The sequence below is a fragment of the Bos indicus x Bos taurus genome, chromosome 29 (genome assembly GCF_003369695.1).
Source record: "Bos indicus x Bos taurus breed Angus x Brahman F1 hybrid chromosome 29, Bos_hybrid_MaternalHap_v2.0, whole genome shotgun sequence".
Classification (NCBI taxonomy): domain Eukaryota; kingdom Metazoa; phylum Chordata; class Mammalia; order Artiodactyla; family Bovidae; genus Bos; species Bos indicus x Bos taurus.
In genome coordinates this window covers 5455201-5468660 of record NC_040104.1, presented here as the reverse complement: position 1 = coordinate 5468660, position 13460 = coordinate 5455201, and the positions used below count along the sequence as shown (strand labels likewise).

Genomic DNA, 13460 nt, shown 5'->3' with positions numbered 1-13460 from the left:
ACCGAGCCACCAAGGAAGCCCACAGGAGTGATTTCTTCTGGATGCTAGTCCTTTATCAGATGTGTGATTTGAAAACATTTTCTCCTATTCTGTAAGATGTCTTTCCACGTTCTTGATGGTATTCCTTAAAGTCTGCAACTTCAGTGAATTTCATGTTATCCTTTTTCTTTTGATCCCTGTGCTTTTAGTGTCATATCCAAGAAACCACCGCCTAATCCAAAGTCATGAAAATTTACCCATATGTTTTCTTCTGGGGGTTTTATAGTTTAAGCATTTAATTTCGGTCTTTGGTCCATTTTAAGTTAATTTTTCACATATGGTCTGAGGTTCGGTCTAACTTCATTCTTTTGCATGTGAGTATACAGTTGGGCCAGAACCAACTGCTAAAAGGACTATTCTTTCCTGACTTAATTTCATTTTCACTTCTGTCAAAAATCAATTGACTACAAACATGAGGGTCTTCTGTGGATTCTCAAATCTATTTCATGAATATATGTCTATCCACATGCTAGTATAATACTGTCTTCATTACTGCAGCTTTGTAGCAAGCTCTGAAACTGAAAGGTATGAATCTTCCAAGTTTGAGTCTTTTTCAAGACTCTTTAAGCTATTATAGGTCCCTTGAATTTTCTTAAGAGTTCTAGGATCAGCCTGTCAATTTCTACAGAGAAGCCAGTTGAGGTTTTGATAGAGATTACATTCAATCTGTGGGGCTTCCCTGGTAGCTCAGCTGGTAAAGAATCTGCCTGTAATGCAGGAGACTCTGGTTCGATTTCTGAGTTGGGAAGATCCCCTGGAGAAGGGATAGGCTACCCACTCCAGTATTCTTGGGCTTCCCTGGTGGATCAGATGGTAAAGAATCCACCTACAATGCAGAAGACAGAAGACCTGGGTTCGATCCCTGGGTTGAGAAGACCCCCTAGAGGAAGGCATGGAAACCCACTCCAGTATTCTTGCCTGGAGAATCCCATGGACAGAGGAGCCCGATGGGCTACAGTCCATGGGGACACAAAAGAGTCGGACATGACTGAGCAACTAAGTACAGCATACATTCAATCTGTAGATCATTACCATCTTAACAATATTAAGTCATCTAATCAATGAATATGGGATGTCTTTCCATTTATTTAGATCTTTAATTTCTTTTCAATAATGTTTTATAGTTGTCAGAGTGTAAGTTTTACACTTTATATTAAATTTATTGCTCTTTCTTTCTGATGCCCTTCTAAACGAAACTGTTACTTTTACTTTTGGATTCTTTATTGAAAGTGTATAGATATACAATTGATTTTTGTATACTTGCATCCTGCAATTTTGCTGAACTCATTTATTCTAATATTTTAGAGGATTCCTTAGGACTTTCTATATACAGAATCATGTCATCTTCAAATAGAGATTGTTTTACTTCTTTTCCAATTTAGATGCCTTTAAGTTCATTTTCTTGCTTAACTGCTGTAGTCAGAACTTCTAGTACAATGCTAAACAGAAGTGATGAGAACGGATAAATTTCTGTCTTGTTCCTGATCTCAGGAGAAACCATCCACCATTATACATGACATTAAGCATTATCAGGTTGAAGAATTCCTTTCTATTCCTAGTTTGCTGAGAGTTTTTATCCTGAAAGGATGTTGGATTTTGTCAAACACTTCTTCTGCATCTATTGGGATGATAGTACGGTTTTTGTCCTTGATTCTATTGATATGATATCACATCAGTTGATTCTCAGACATTAAACCAACCTTGCATTCCTGGGATAAATCCCACTTGGGCATGCTACAGAATTCTTTTCATCTGTTGCTGGATCTGGTTGACTAGTATTTTACTGAGGATTTCTGCATCCACATTTATTAGAGATACTGGTCGGTAGGTCTCCTTTTCTTATGATGGCTTTGGTACAAGGATAATACTGGCCTTTTCTTTGTAGGTGGTGTTTTCTATTTTTGATTTTAAACTTACTGATTCAATCTTCTTTACTTGCTATATAGGTTTATTCAGATTTTGTATAAATTTCTTTCTAATTCAGTTTCAGTAATTTATTACTTTCTAGAAATTTGTGCACTTAATCTAAGCTATTTTAGTTCTTGGTATACAGCTGTTCATAGTATTCTGTTACAATTCTTTACATTTTTCTAAAGTCCTTCAATCCCACAGCCTCCAGAAGAACTGTTCCTTTCAAATTGTTGTGTTAGAGAAGACTCTTGAGAGTCCCTTGGACTGTAGGGAGAGCAAACCAGTCAATTCTAAAGGAAATCAACTCTGAATATTCATTGGAAGGATTGATGCTGAAGCTGAAGCTCCAATACTTTGGCCACTTGATGAAAAGAGCTGACTCATTGGAAAAGACCCTGACCCTGGGAAAGGTTGAGGGCAGGAGGAGAGTGTGGCAGAGGATGAGATGGTTGGATGGCATCACTGACTCAATGGACATGAGTTTGAGCAAAATCCATGAGACACCGAAGGACAGGGAAGGCTGCTGTGCTACAGTCCATGGAGTAGCAAAGAGCTGAACATGACTTAATAACGGAACAACAACAGTAATGTCCCTTCTGCTGTTGATTCTTCGTCTTCTCTTTTTCTTCATCAATCCTGCTTAAAGGTTTGCCAATTCTTCTTTTCAAAGAAGGAACTTCTTGAGCTTTGCCCATTTTCTCTGTTTTCTATTTTGTTAATTTCTACTCTATTTCCTTCCTTCTTCCTGCTTAGGGTTTAGTTTTGCTCTTTTTCTGGTGTTTTAAGGTAAAAGGTTAGATTATCGATTGAAATCTTCCTTCTTTTTAAAATACAGGTGTTCACAACTATAATTTCCCTCCAGGCACTGCTTTAGCTGCATTCCGTAAGTTTTTGGTATGTTGTATCTTCATTTTCAATCGTCTCAAACTATTTACTTATTTCCCTTCTGATTTCTTCTCTAATCCACTGGTTATTTAGGAGTGAGTTAATTTCCACATATTTGTGTACTTCCCAAGTCTCTGTTATTCATTTCTAATCTTACTCCACTGTGGTCAGAACATATATTGTATGATTTCAATCCTTTTAATTTACTGAGGCTTAAAGTATGGCCTAGTCTATGGTCTATGCTGAATGCTTCATGTGCACTTGAAAAGAATGTGTGTTCTGCTCCTGTTAAGTGGAGTGTTCTACAGAGGTCTGTCAGGAATAGCTGGTTTAGAGTACTGTTTGAGTCTTCTGTCCTTCATCTTCTGCTTATCTATCCATTATTGAAAGTGGGGAACTGAAGTCCCACGTTATTGCTGAATCGTCTATTCCTTCCTTCAGTTTTGTGAGTGTTTGCTCCGTGTATTCTATGGGTCTGGTGTTAGATGAAGTCACTAAAGTCTTTTATCAAAGATGATGCATCTCCTCATCATTGACGCTCTTTTTGCACCATTCTTGCCCAATAACATCCAACGTAAGGCTGTCCATCTTCACAGGTTTACATTTATCCTGGGGCAATTTACTACTCTTAAAAGAGCTATGAAATATGGATCAAATCTACACTTTCTTGAACTCTCAATATGTAGCCTCATTATCAACCAAAAGATATTGAGGTAAAAAAGTAATTCATTGTCAACAGTCCTTTTCTGTTAGGATAAACTATTCACTCTGAATAAATAGAAGAAACGGTGACAATTTTAAAAGCTGCCTTAACTTCCACTTAACATGTAAATGAAGGCTGACTTTATCATTCATATTACTCTACAAGTTTTCAAATACATACTTACATTTACATCAAACATAAAAAAACACAATTTAAACTTAAAAGAAATTTAATAGCAGTCCTTTAATATTTTTAAAAAAACAAAGCAACCATTCAGGTATAAATTCTACAAAATATAATTTAAAGTTATGGATATAAAAACACTGTATTAAGAACTGAGTTGTACACAATGTTTGATGAGAATAAGAGTAAAAGAACCATACTGTTAACTGAGAAGAGAACACACATGACAAACCGGGGAGAACGCCTGCCCCGAATCACAATCGAGAGAGCGACAGTTGAAGCGTGTACATACATCTGCTCGACCTCCTCTCGCCTGCGTTTCTGCCAGCCTTCACGTTGTCCTTTCCCGAGTGCTGTAACTTTGATTGATTCTGCTGATGGTCATTAGACAACTTGCCTCCATGTCTCCTGCCATTCACCACCATGTTCTTGGATTCTCCCAACCACTTCATACCCACAGACAGCCTGACCCAGGTGCATTTAGTCACTCTCTTCAAATAGCTTAGAGAATAATTTCAACGTTCTCTCCTAACAGAAACAAAACATGAAAAACAGAATAAAATGGGGAGATAAATACATAAAAGACCATGCTACCCAGACCCCTGAGCAATTTTCAGAGTATTAAAAGTAATTGCACAATTTGTGTTTTCACTCTTCACAGACTGTCCTGGCCGCCCCCCTCCCACACTGAGGCCTACAGAGCCCCCAGACTCGCTCCGCCCTGCTCACTGCTTGTGCTAACAGCGACCGGTAACTAGTAAGTGTTCAATAAATAGGTATCTCTCAGTTACCAATAAGAATCATCTTTGCTTTCTATTACCGTGATATCTAGGTATAGCTAGATAGCAACAACTTGCTCAAACTACAAGTTTTGGAAAACTGTATTAACTCTGTGAATAAACTAAAAGAAAAATTGCTTCTTCTCTTCTTGAGGAGCTGAAGAAAAGGCATCTAAGTTATGCTTTCTCCACAAGAGTTTTGTTAGTCTGAAATGAGCATTAAGGGTATTTAAGAGACCAACATTCAAATATCAAAATACTGCTCATTATGAAATACCTGCCTTAGCTTTCTTTACATTGGCAACAAAAATTGAAATTATTATATTTGTTAGTACAGTGGTTTCCCTATCTGAATTTTTTTTTTTTTTTTTTCCCCTATCTGAATTTTAACTAGCTGAATTTAGGGGCAAAATGACTAGGACAGTGAGCGATGCTTATCACATGTAAGGACCTTTGGAAAAGAAGGTATAGATGGCATTTGCTGGTAGTGAAATGAGAGGATGTCCACGTCACCACCTCATTACAAATGACGCTTTAATATAAATCAGGCTAAAAAGGCTCAAGGAAAGGAAAGTACAACAACAGAGCTAAGGGAATTTTAGGATTTCAGCACAACTCTTTCAACGTGCAGAGGGAACTGAGGCAGCACACCCAATGAGCACAGCCAGCCTGCAGCAGCGTCCAGAGAGGAGCCCAGCGCTGCTGCCCAAGGCTCTCTCACTGCAGCAAAGGGCATCTTCCCTCACCTTCCCCAAACACACAGAAAAGTACACGATAAATTATGCTGAACGACTCCTAGAAATGCAGAGCCGGAGATAATTATTGATACCCAACACAAATACAAAATATTACTTTTTACTTGACCTCCAGTCTCTCTGAAATCACAGGAATTCTGTGTGAATTCAGCGAGGTAGAATGTGTGTTAGAGCAACATGCTTAGCTATAAGAAGGTAAAAACCAGCTGATCCATATCAAGAATACTTTTAAATTGTTCTCAAAGATGTATTTTCTCTTAGTTCCTTCACTATTTAAATTCAGTTAGTCTACAGCTCTTATTGTACCAATCTTTTGATTTTTCCTGTGGGCTTCACTAAACCCAGAAAAATGTCGCAGCTTAAATAGGTAACGGCAAGTAAAATACTGAGGCATCAGTTACAGGCTAAATGTTTGTGAACTAATATACTTTATTAAATAAAACAGTATCTCCTAGCAATGATAGAATATCTCATATTTACACTTAGACAACTGGTCTTTTTGTCTAATTCCTACACGTTCCAGGAACTCTTCCTTGACCCTCATTCCCAAATCCAGGTAGACACCCCACTATAAAACTGGGTGAAAGCCCTTATGTCACCTTAGAGTGGAGGCCTGTCTGCCACCTCGAAAGCCAGTGGAGATGATGGAATTCCAGCTGAGTTACTTCAAATCCTAAAAGATGATGCTGTTAAAGAGCTATACTCAATGTGCCAGCAGATTTAGAAAACTCAGCAGTGACCACAGGACTGGAAAAAGTCAGTTTTCACTCCAATCCCAAAGAAAGGCAATGCCACAGAAAGTTCAAACCACCTTAAAATCATGCTCATCTCACATGCTGGCAAGGTAATGCTCAAAACCCTTCAAGCTAGGCTTTACCAGTAAGCGAGCCAAGAACTTCCAGATGTACAAGCTGGATTGAGAAAAGGAAGAAGAAACAGAGATCAAATTGCCAACATCCGCTGGATCACAGAAAAAGCAAGGGAATTGCAAAAAACATCTACTTCTGCATCACTGACATCCTAAAGCCTCTGACTGAATGGATCGCAACAAACTGGAAAATTCTTAAAAAAATGGGAATATCAGACCACCTTACCTACCTATTTCCTGAGAAACCAGTATGCAGGTCAAGAAGCAATAATTAGAACCAGACATGGAACGATGGACTGGTTTCAAAACTGGGAAAGGAATATGTCAAGGCTAAACATGGTCTCCCTGCTTATTTAACTTCAATGCAGAGTACACTGTGCGAAATGCTGGGCTGGATGAATTACAAGCTGGAATCAAGACTGCCAGGAGAAATATCAACAATATTTGATATCAAATATCTCAGATACACACAGATGATAACACTCTAATGGCAGAAAGCAAAGAGGAATTAAAGAGCTTCTTGATGAGGGTGAAAGAGGAGAGTGAAAATACAGGCTTAAAGCTCAACATTCAAAAAACTAAGATCATGGCATCCGGTCGTATCACCTCATGGCAAAGAGAAGGGGAACTAGTGGAAGCAACGACAGATTTTATTTTCTTGGAATCCAAAATCACTGAGGACAGTGACTACAGCTGTGAAAATAAAAGACGCTTGCTCCTGGGAAGAAAAGCTACAACAAACCCACACACCATATTAGACCTTTGCCGACAAAGGTCTGTATAGTCAAAGTATGCTTTTTCCACTAGTCATGTACAAATGTGAGAGTTCACGAATGTGAACTATCAAGAAGGCTGAGCACTGAAGAATTGATGCTTTCGAATTGTGGTGCTGGAGAAGACTCTTAAGAGTCCCCTGGACTGCAAGGAGATCAAACCAGTCAAGCCTAAAGGAAATCAACCCTGAATATCCATTGGAGGGACTGATGCTGAAGCTAAAGCTCCAACACTCAGACCACCTGATGCGAAGAGCCAACTCATCGGAAAAGATTCTGATGCTGGGAAAGATTGAGGGCAGGGGGAGAAAGGGCCAACAGAGGATGATGGTTGGATGGCATTGCCGACTCAATGGACATTAATCTGAGCAAATTCCAGGAGATAGTGAAGGACAGGGAAGCCTGGCGTGCTGCAGTCCATGGGGTTGCAAACAGCCAGACATGACAGAGAATGAACAACAACAGTCTTCCTCCTCAAGGGACTGAGAATTCCTGAGGTCAAGAACCTACTTTTCTTTTCCTTAGCATAGCACAAAGTAGATCAAAGGCACTCAACTGATGAAAGAATAAATAAATCAGAATGTGATCTAAACTGCCTCACAGGAGCTGCCGCATCCGTATTTTTTGGACTATAAATTATAACCTGACCTCCAGTTCTCTTCTTCCTCAAGGTGCCTGTGCTGGCACTGGCAGCCGGGGCAGGGCTGGCACAGGCGGCACAGCTCTCACAACCAGCAACCACCCATGCACCTACCACAGTGCTTTCGGGTCCACCCGACTCTGTACCTCCAGAGAAAACATTAAGAAGGAAGTTCATCTCAAGGATGTCTACGTATACTGATAACACACGACCTACAGACAATGATGAAAGAACGTGTTTTGAAGCCTTTTTTAGGAGTCCTAATACTCCTCAGTGATACAAAAGGAAAAGAGGAATGCGGCTTTAGACAGAATCAAGAGACACAAGAGCGAGCAAATCACCTCCCCAGAGAGCCCTTCAGCCCCAGCCAAGCTCCCAGTCAGAGGAAAAAGGCAGAAAACCTGGGACAACGCCCAGCAGTCCGTGCTTTAGTCAGCCCTCCAGGTGATTCTGATGCAACTCCAGGGTCTGAACCTGTTCTAAGTTACTTGTTTATCTACTAGGGCAAAGAAGAGATGTCAAATTTTTAAGGAAAATTAAAGAATAAAAATTTTAATTTGAGGAAATTATACCTGTCAACCCAATTTCTCCCAAGAATTCAGAAAGTTCACCAATAAATCATTTTAGTAGTACACGCTAACTCAGTTCATGGAGAACAGACTGAGATCCACTCTAACTTACACATAATTTCAATTAAATGTAAGTTAATGACCAAAAAAAGGAGCAAATGCATAACCCGGGGTGTCTCAATTATATTACAGTCAACTGATACTATTTTATTTGAACTTAAGGAACCAAAGCATAACGAGCACTCTGTCAATCAGAAGACGTCGCTGAATTCCACTAGAATGAACACACTGCACGTATGTCTGGGTGTATTCCATATTCTAGCAGAGGCGCCAATACTCTCCACTCGTCTGGATAACAACAGCTATCATTACAGCAAAAGACTTCAGCTCACAATGAATATTCTGTGAAAGCAGTTTTAGTAAAGCTAGCAGAGATTGGGAGCTATGCATAACTTCTTAGCTCAAAATAAACATAGCCTCTACTAACCATCAGGTCATCGTCTGCTCTGCCCTCATGAGTACAGGATCTGCTCTTGTTGGCATGATCATTCCCACAAAACGATGAGCTAGAAGAACACTTTCATATTAAAGGTGGAGATGGAATTTGAAAAGCTAACACAGGTAGGTATTTTCATAGGAGAAACAGGAGCTCAAGACACGGGGTGGCTCCCCCTCCCAACAGAGGAGGGGTGCAGTCTCTCTGGCCTGGAACCCAGCAGGCTCACATGGAAATACTACCATGGTCTTGACGTGGTTGACAGCATCTGAGCTGTATTTAGAAGTTAAAATCACCTCAAATTCATCCCAAAATTGGCAGAAAAAAAAATCTAAGAAAGGAGTACTGGCTATTCCTTAAATGGCCTAACAACTTACAAATCACTCTCTGTTCTGATTTCCCAATTAAAAATTCATGAAAATTATTACATCTACTACACTCCAGTCACTGAGGATGCAGCAAACAAGGCTTCTGCCCTCATCTGTGCTTAAATTCTAATGAAGAAAGCTCTAGAAAATGACAAATTAGCAAATAAACGCCAGCACCTTGAAGAAAATAAAACCATTTCTAAGTGGCAGGGGGTGTTTTAGGTGGAACCCAGGCGGGGCAGGGAGAAGCACCGGGAGCACTGGAGAGCGAGCACAGGCAAAGGGCAGGTACAAAGCTGGGGGAGGAAGGACCAGCAGAGCCCTGCGGCACAGGAGGGGGTCAGAGGGCAGGAGGCAGGCCAGGGAGGGTCCCAGAAGAAACAACTGACGGGGGCCTCCAAACCCTGGCTGAGACCTAGGCATTAACTCTCAGTGAGAAAACAGTAGGGATGGGAGCTGAGTGGTAAAGGCCTCTGCTGGCTGCTCTTATGAAGAAGAGCTTGAATGCATTTGGAAGAGCAGCACTAATTAAGCAACTAACAATTTGGGAGGACGAGAGAAAAAGCAGTTAAGAGACCACAGCAGTAAATGAGAGGAGAGATGGATACTGGTGGCCCGCAGTAGCAGAGTGGGGGAGGAGTGTGAGTTCAGGGATCCTTTCAGAAGGTTTTGCTGACAAACAGGATTTGCTAACACTGTGCGGAAGAAAGAGGTCTCAGATATGCTTGCAAATGGAAGAAGGGACTCAGAAGTTATACAGGTGACTAGGACCACAGGAAGGTCAGGTTTTGGTAGGGGCCGGGGTGGGGCGGGGGGGAGGAGTTTGGTTTGGTCGTGTTTGAGGTATCTGTTAAAAAAAGACCAAGCAGAGATGTCTAGGCAGCCGGACACAAGGCCCTGGAGGTCAGGTCCAGGCTGGATGTACACACCTGGGAGCTGGGGACTAGTGAGAGGTCAAACCACAGGAGCAAGTGAAATCTCCCAGGGAGAAGTATAGAGGAAAGATGTCAAGGGCCAAGGGGGCCCAGGTATATAGAACTCCAGATGATGGAACAGCAGCTGAGGACACCCGGAGGAGCAAAGAGTGAGGAAGGAGTCGAAGCAAGAGTAAATCAGGGCCCCGCGTTTCAGGAAGGAGGCCCGGCTGGGCACTGGCTGCGGGGCTCATCAGGCAGATCTCTGAGGGTCTGGGCCGCTGTGAGCCTCTCTTGGAAAGGACAAAGAACTTCTGAAATGGACATAATGTCTTGAAACATGAGCTCATGGGGAAAGAACTAGATGGCACAAAGGAATCATGAGTAAAGAGAGTCCTAAGTTCTTTTCATTTGCTTCAAATAAGAGAAAAAGAGTCTAAATTTCAGTTGTCAGAAAAGATATCTGTAACATTCAGAGGGTGGGGATAGGTCAACTTGAGACCAGCATGCTTTGAGAGTTTCTCAGGATCTTTGTTTTGTTAAGTTTTTAAATGAACAGATTTACTAGTTATCAGGAAGGGACTAAAATCACCCAAGTATGCTGATGGACGGAATTCCAAAGTGTCTGTATAAGGCTTTGCCCCCTGTTTTTATAGGTGTCACAAAAGTGACACAACCGGGCTTTAGGGAAATGCAGTTGTCACTGTGCTCTGGGATGGGACACCTTCCCTCACCCCTACACGCCCCTGGGGTTTCTTCTTGTCGTTATTCAGGCTCCTGCATCCATGGGATTTCCCAGCAAGAATAAAGGAGTGGCTTGCTGTTTCCTCCTCCAGGGGATCTTCCCCACCCAGGGACTGAACTTGTGTCTCCTGCACTGGCAGGTGGGTTCTTTACCACCAAGTCACCAGGGAAGCGCACCTGGGAGTTTATCTGACACTGAAGCACAAGGAAGGGTCTCACTGGAGCAGTACAGGTGGGGAAGGCCGCCCGTGCTTGAGACTCTACTGTCAAATGTAAAGGGCTTCCCTTGTGGCTCAGCTGGTCAAGAATCCGCCCGCAATGAGGAGCTGCTGCTGCTGCTAAGTCGCTTCAGTAGTGTCCGACTCTGTGCGACCCCAGAGATGGAAGCCCACCAGGCTCCCCCGTCCCTGGGATTCTCCAGGCAAGAGTACTGGAGTGGGGTGCCATTGCCTTCTCCGCAGTGCAGGAGACTGGGGTTCAATCCCTGGGTTGGGAAGAGCCCCTGGAGAAGGGAAAGGCTATCCACTCCAGTATTGTGACCTGGAGAATTCAAACGTAAAGAAAAGGGGACACCACTCATGATGATACAAAATGCACCAGAAAACTGCTAAAACAAGAGATGCATTTAAAGAGGAAAGCATTGAAAGAATTCTTTATAGAGTTGTGCTTAAAGAGGAAAGTTTGACCACATTTTAATACCACTAAGGTAAAAAGCACACACACACACCCCATCATGAATTCCAAATCACCAACAGACAGCAATGGCTGTTTTGGGGGAACAGAATTAATATCAAAAAGACTATTCCCCAAAACATTTACAGTGAACCTATTTCTTTATAATTGGAAAAAAACAAACAGCCCGGTCCCCCTAATACTTGAATTTCAAGTTTCCAAAGAAAGCACCGAGTTGCTTCATAGACGGTGTGCCCACTCTATCTCCAGTGAGGGACCCTCAGCAAATGCCAGCAGGCTCCCGACTCCCACTGTGCGAGTGTCCTTTATGCGCGCTCACAAGGACCACAACTGCCGTGCCTTTGAGCTCATCGGCTCGCCTCCAATTTGAGAGCTCTACTCTCAGTTCTTTTTCACTTAAAACTTGTGCACAGGAAGTTTCATTGAGTATCCTAAGTACAAATTGGGATTTTAAAAAATCTGTTATAAAAATGAAAACATCAATTCTGAAAGAGTACCAAAAATTTTGACACAATTCTGGTAACATCACCAAGAACTCTCTAACCAGTTTCCAACTGAACTTGTCTGAAGGTAGTTTATCTTAGAGAAATTATCCATTGACAAGGAAACAATTTCCCAAGTGGCTGAAATGAAAAAGTTAACATGTTTTTAAAAGCAGGCTCTAGCTTGCTAGAGGGCTTTTGAAAATCTTTATTGAGAAAAAGCAGAACAAACCTTTTTCAAGTGATTCAGTTACAATTTGCTAAGAAAACAATTCAGTACACCAAACAGTTAGCAGTTTGTGGAGAAGGAGATTACAAGCAATTTTTTAACTGTTACATGACATGTTCTTCAAAAGGTTTGACTTTTCAAAATAAGCATATACTACTCTTGTAGTAAAGAATAAGTATAAAAAGGAAAATAAAACAGATTTCACAAAAATCCTTCTGCATCATCCATATGTATGTGAGTTAAAGCCAATTTCTAAAACTTTACTCACAGCAATTAAAACCAGACTTCTAGGCAGATGGAAGTGAAAAAATGTCATTGAAATCCTTCTACAAGTTTTCAATGCTTGTGGACTCTGATGCTCACACTGTCACAACGCCAGACTCCCAGGAGCTTTATATTTAAAATAAGCACAAGAAGACAAACACAAATAAAAGGCATTGTCCAGAGAGGAAACCGCAGACAGACACGCGCCCCAGAAGAGCAAAGAGCACACCCCGGGCTCTGCCCGTCGGCGTGCCCACCGGCCAGTCCTCAGCCCAGCAGGCTGCCCTGATACGCGCTTTAACATTTCTCCTTCACGGTGCTTATCACAACTGCACTCGCTTCTTCGTGTATTACTTGATGATGCCTGCCTTTCCCACACAGCACGATCAAGATAAGGTCCACTTTCAAATCACTGGAACCCATCACAAGGCCCAACACGGCACAGGTCCACTCCCCTTTCCAGTCACAAACCTCACTGCCACATACAGGTTCTCCGTTCTTTCAAGTCTAAAATGACAACAGGACTCTATAACACACGTACCAAAGAATTCCTGTCAGTCTTTGTCAACGGCTATTCCAAACTCACTTGCATCCAACATACAGCTGAGGTTCCACAGAATCCTCCAGTATAATTCACGCAATGAGACCAGCTGAAGCCTCGCAAAGCCACCAGAAGCATCTGGGATCATTACTGCTCCATTAAGACTCTAACTGACAGGGTAACTGTGCATTGCCGATTTGTTAGAAAACTACCATGAAAGCTACCACACCTGTAACCTTAAAACTTGCTCCTGTAAACACTGCCAGAAAACAAATCTCATTCAAGAATTCAGATGACCTGTCAGAGTTCACCAGTGGTAGTGCTGGAAGTCTCAGGGATGATTCTTCTCCGTAATTTGGCAGAAAACCCTCACCTAGGGCAGGGCGCTGCTCCAAATCTGGAGTTGTCACGCAGATTCTGTGCTCACCGGGCATCTAGCACTAAACTTTAGAGCAAAGAACGGGTCTTTACACTTGTAAAAGAGCGACTAAAAAAGTATCATTTCTGTTTTTCTCTTCCAGCTTTTGTACAAACTCATATGCATCTTGCTTCAGTCAATTCAACAGCTTTCTCAAGCAGTCTCAGGAGGCAAAGCCCCACTCAGACCAGCAAGAGGATGGTGCC

General features: G+C 41.8%; 1 protein-coding gene across 1 annotated transcript in view; it reads right to left on the bottom strand.

Annotated features, from left to right (window-relative positions):
- The window catches only part of KMT5B (lysine methyltransferase 5B), a 53422-nt gene that overhangs the window by 29518 nt on the left and 10444 nt on the right, over positions 1–13460 (bottom strand). Inside the window, 1 exon segment of the mRNA XM_027532380.1 lies at positions 4014–4249. Within this exon segment, the coding sequence (XP_027388181.1) occupies positions 4014–4173 (160 nt within the window). The 5' untranslated portion in view covers positions 4174–4249.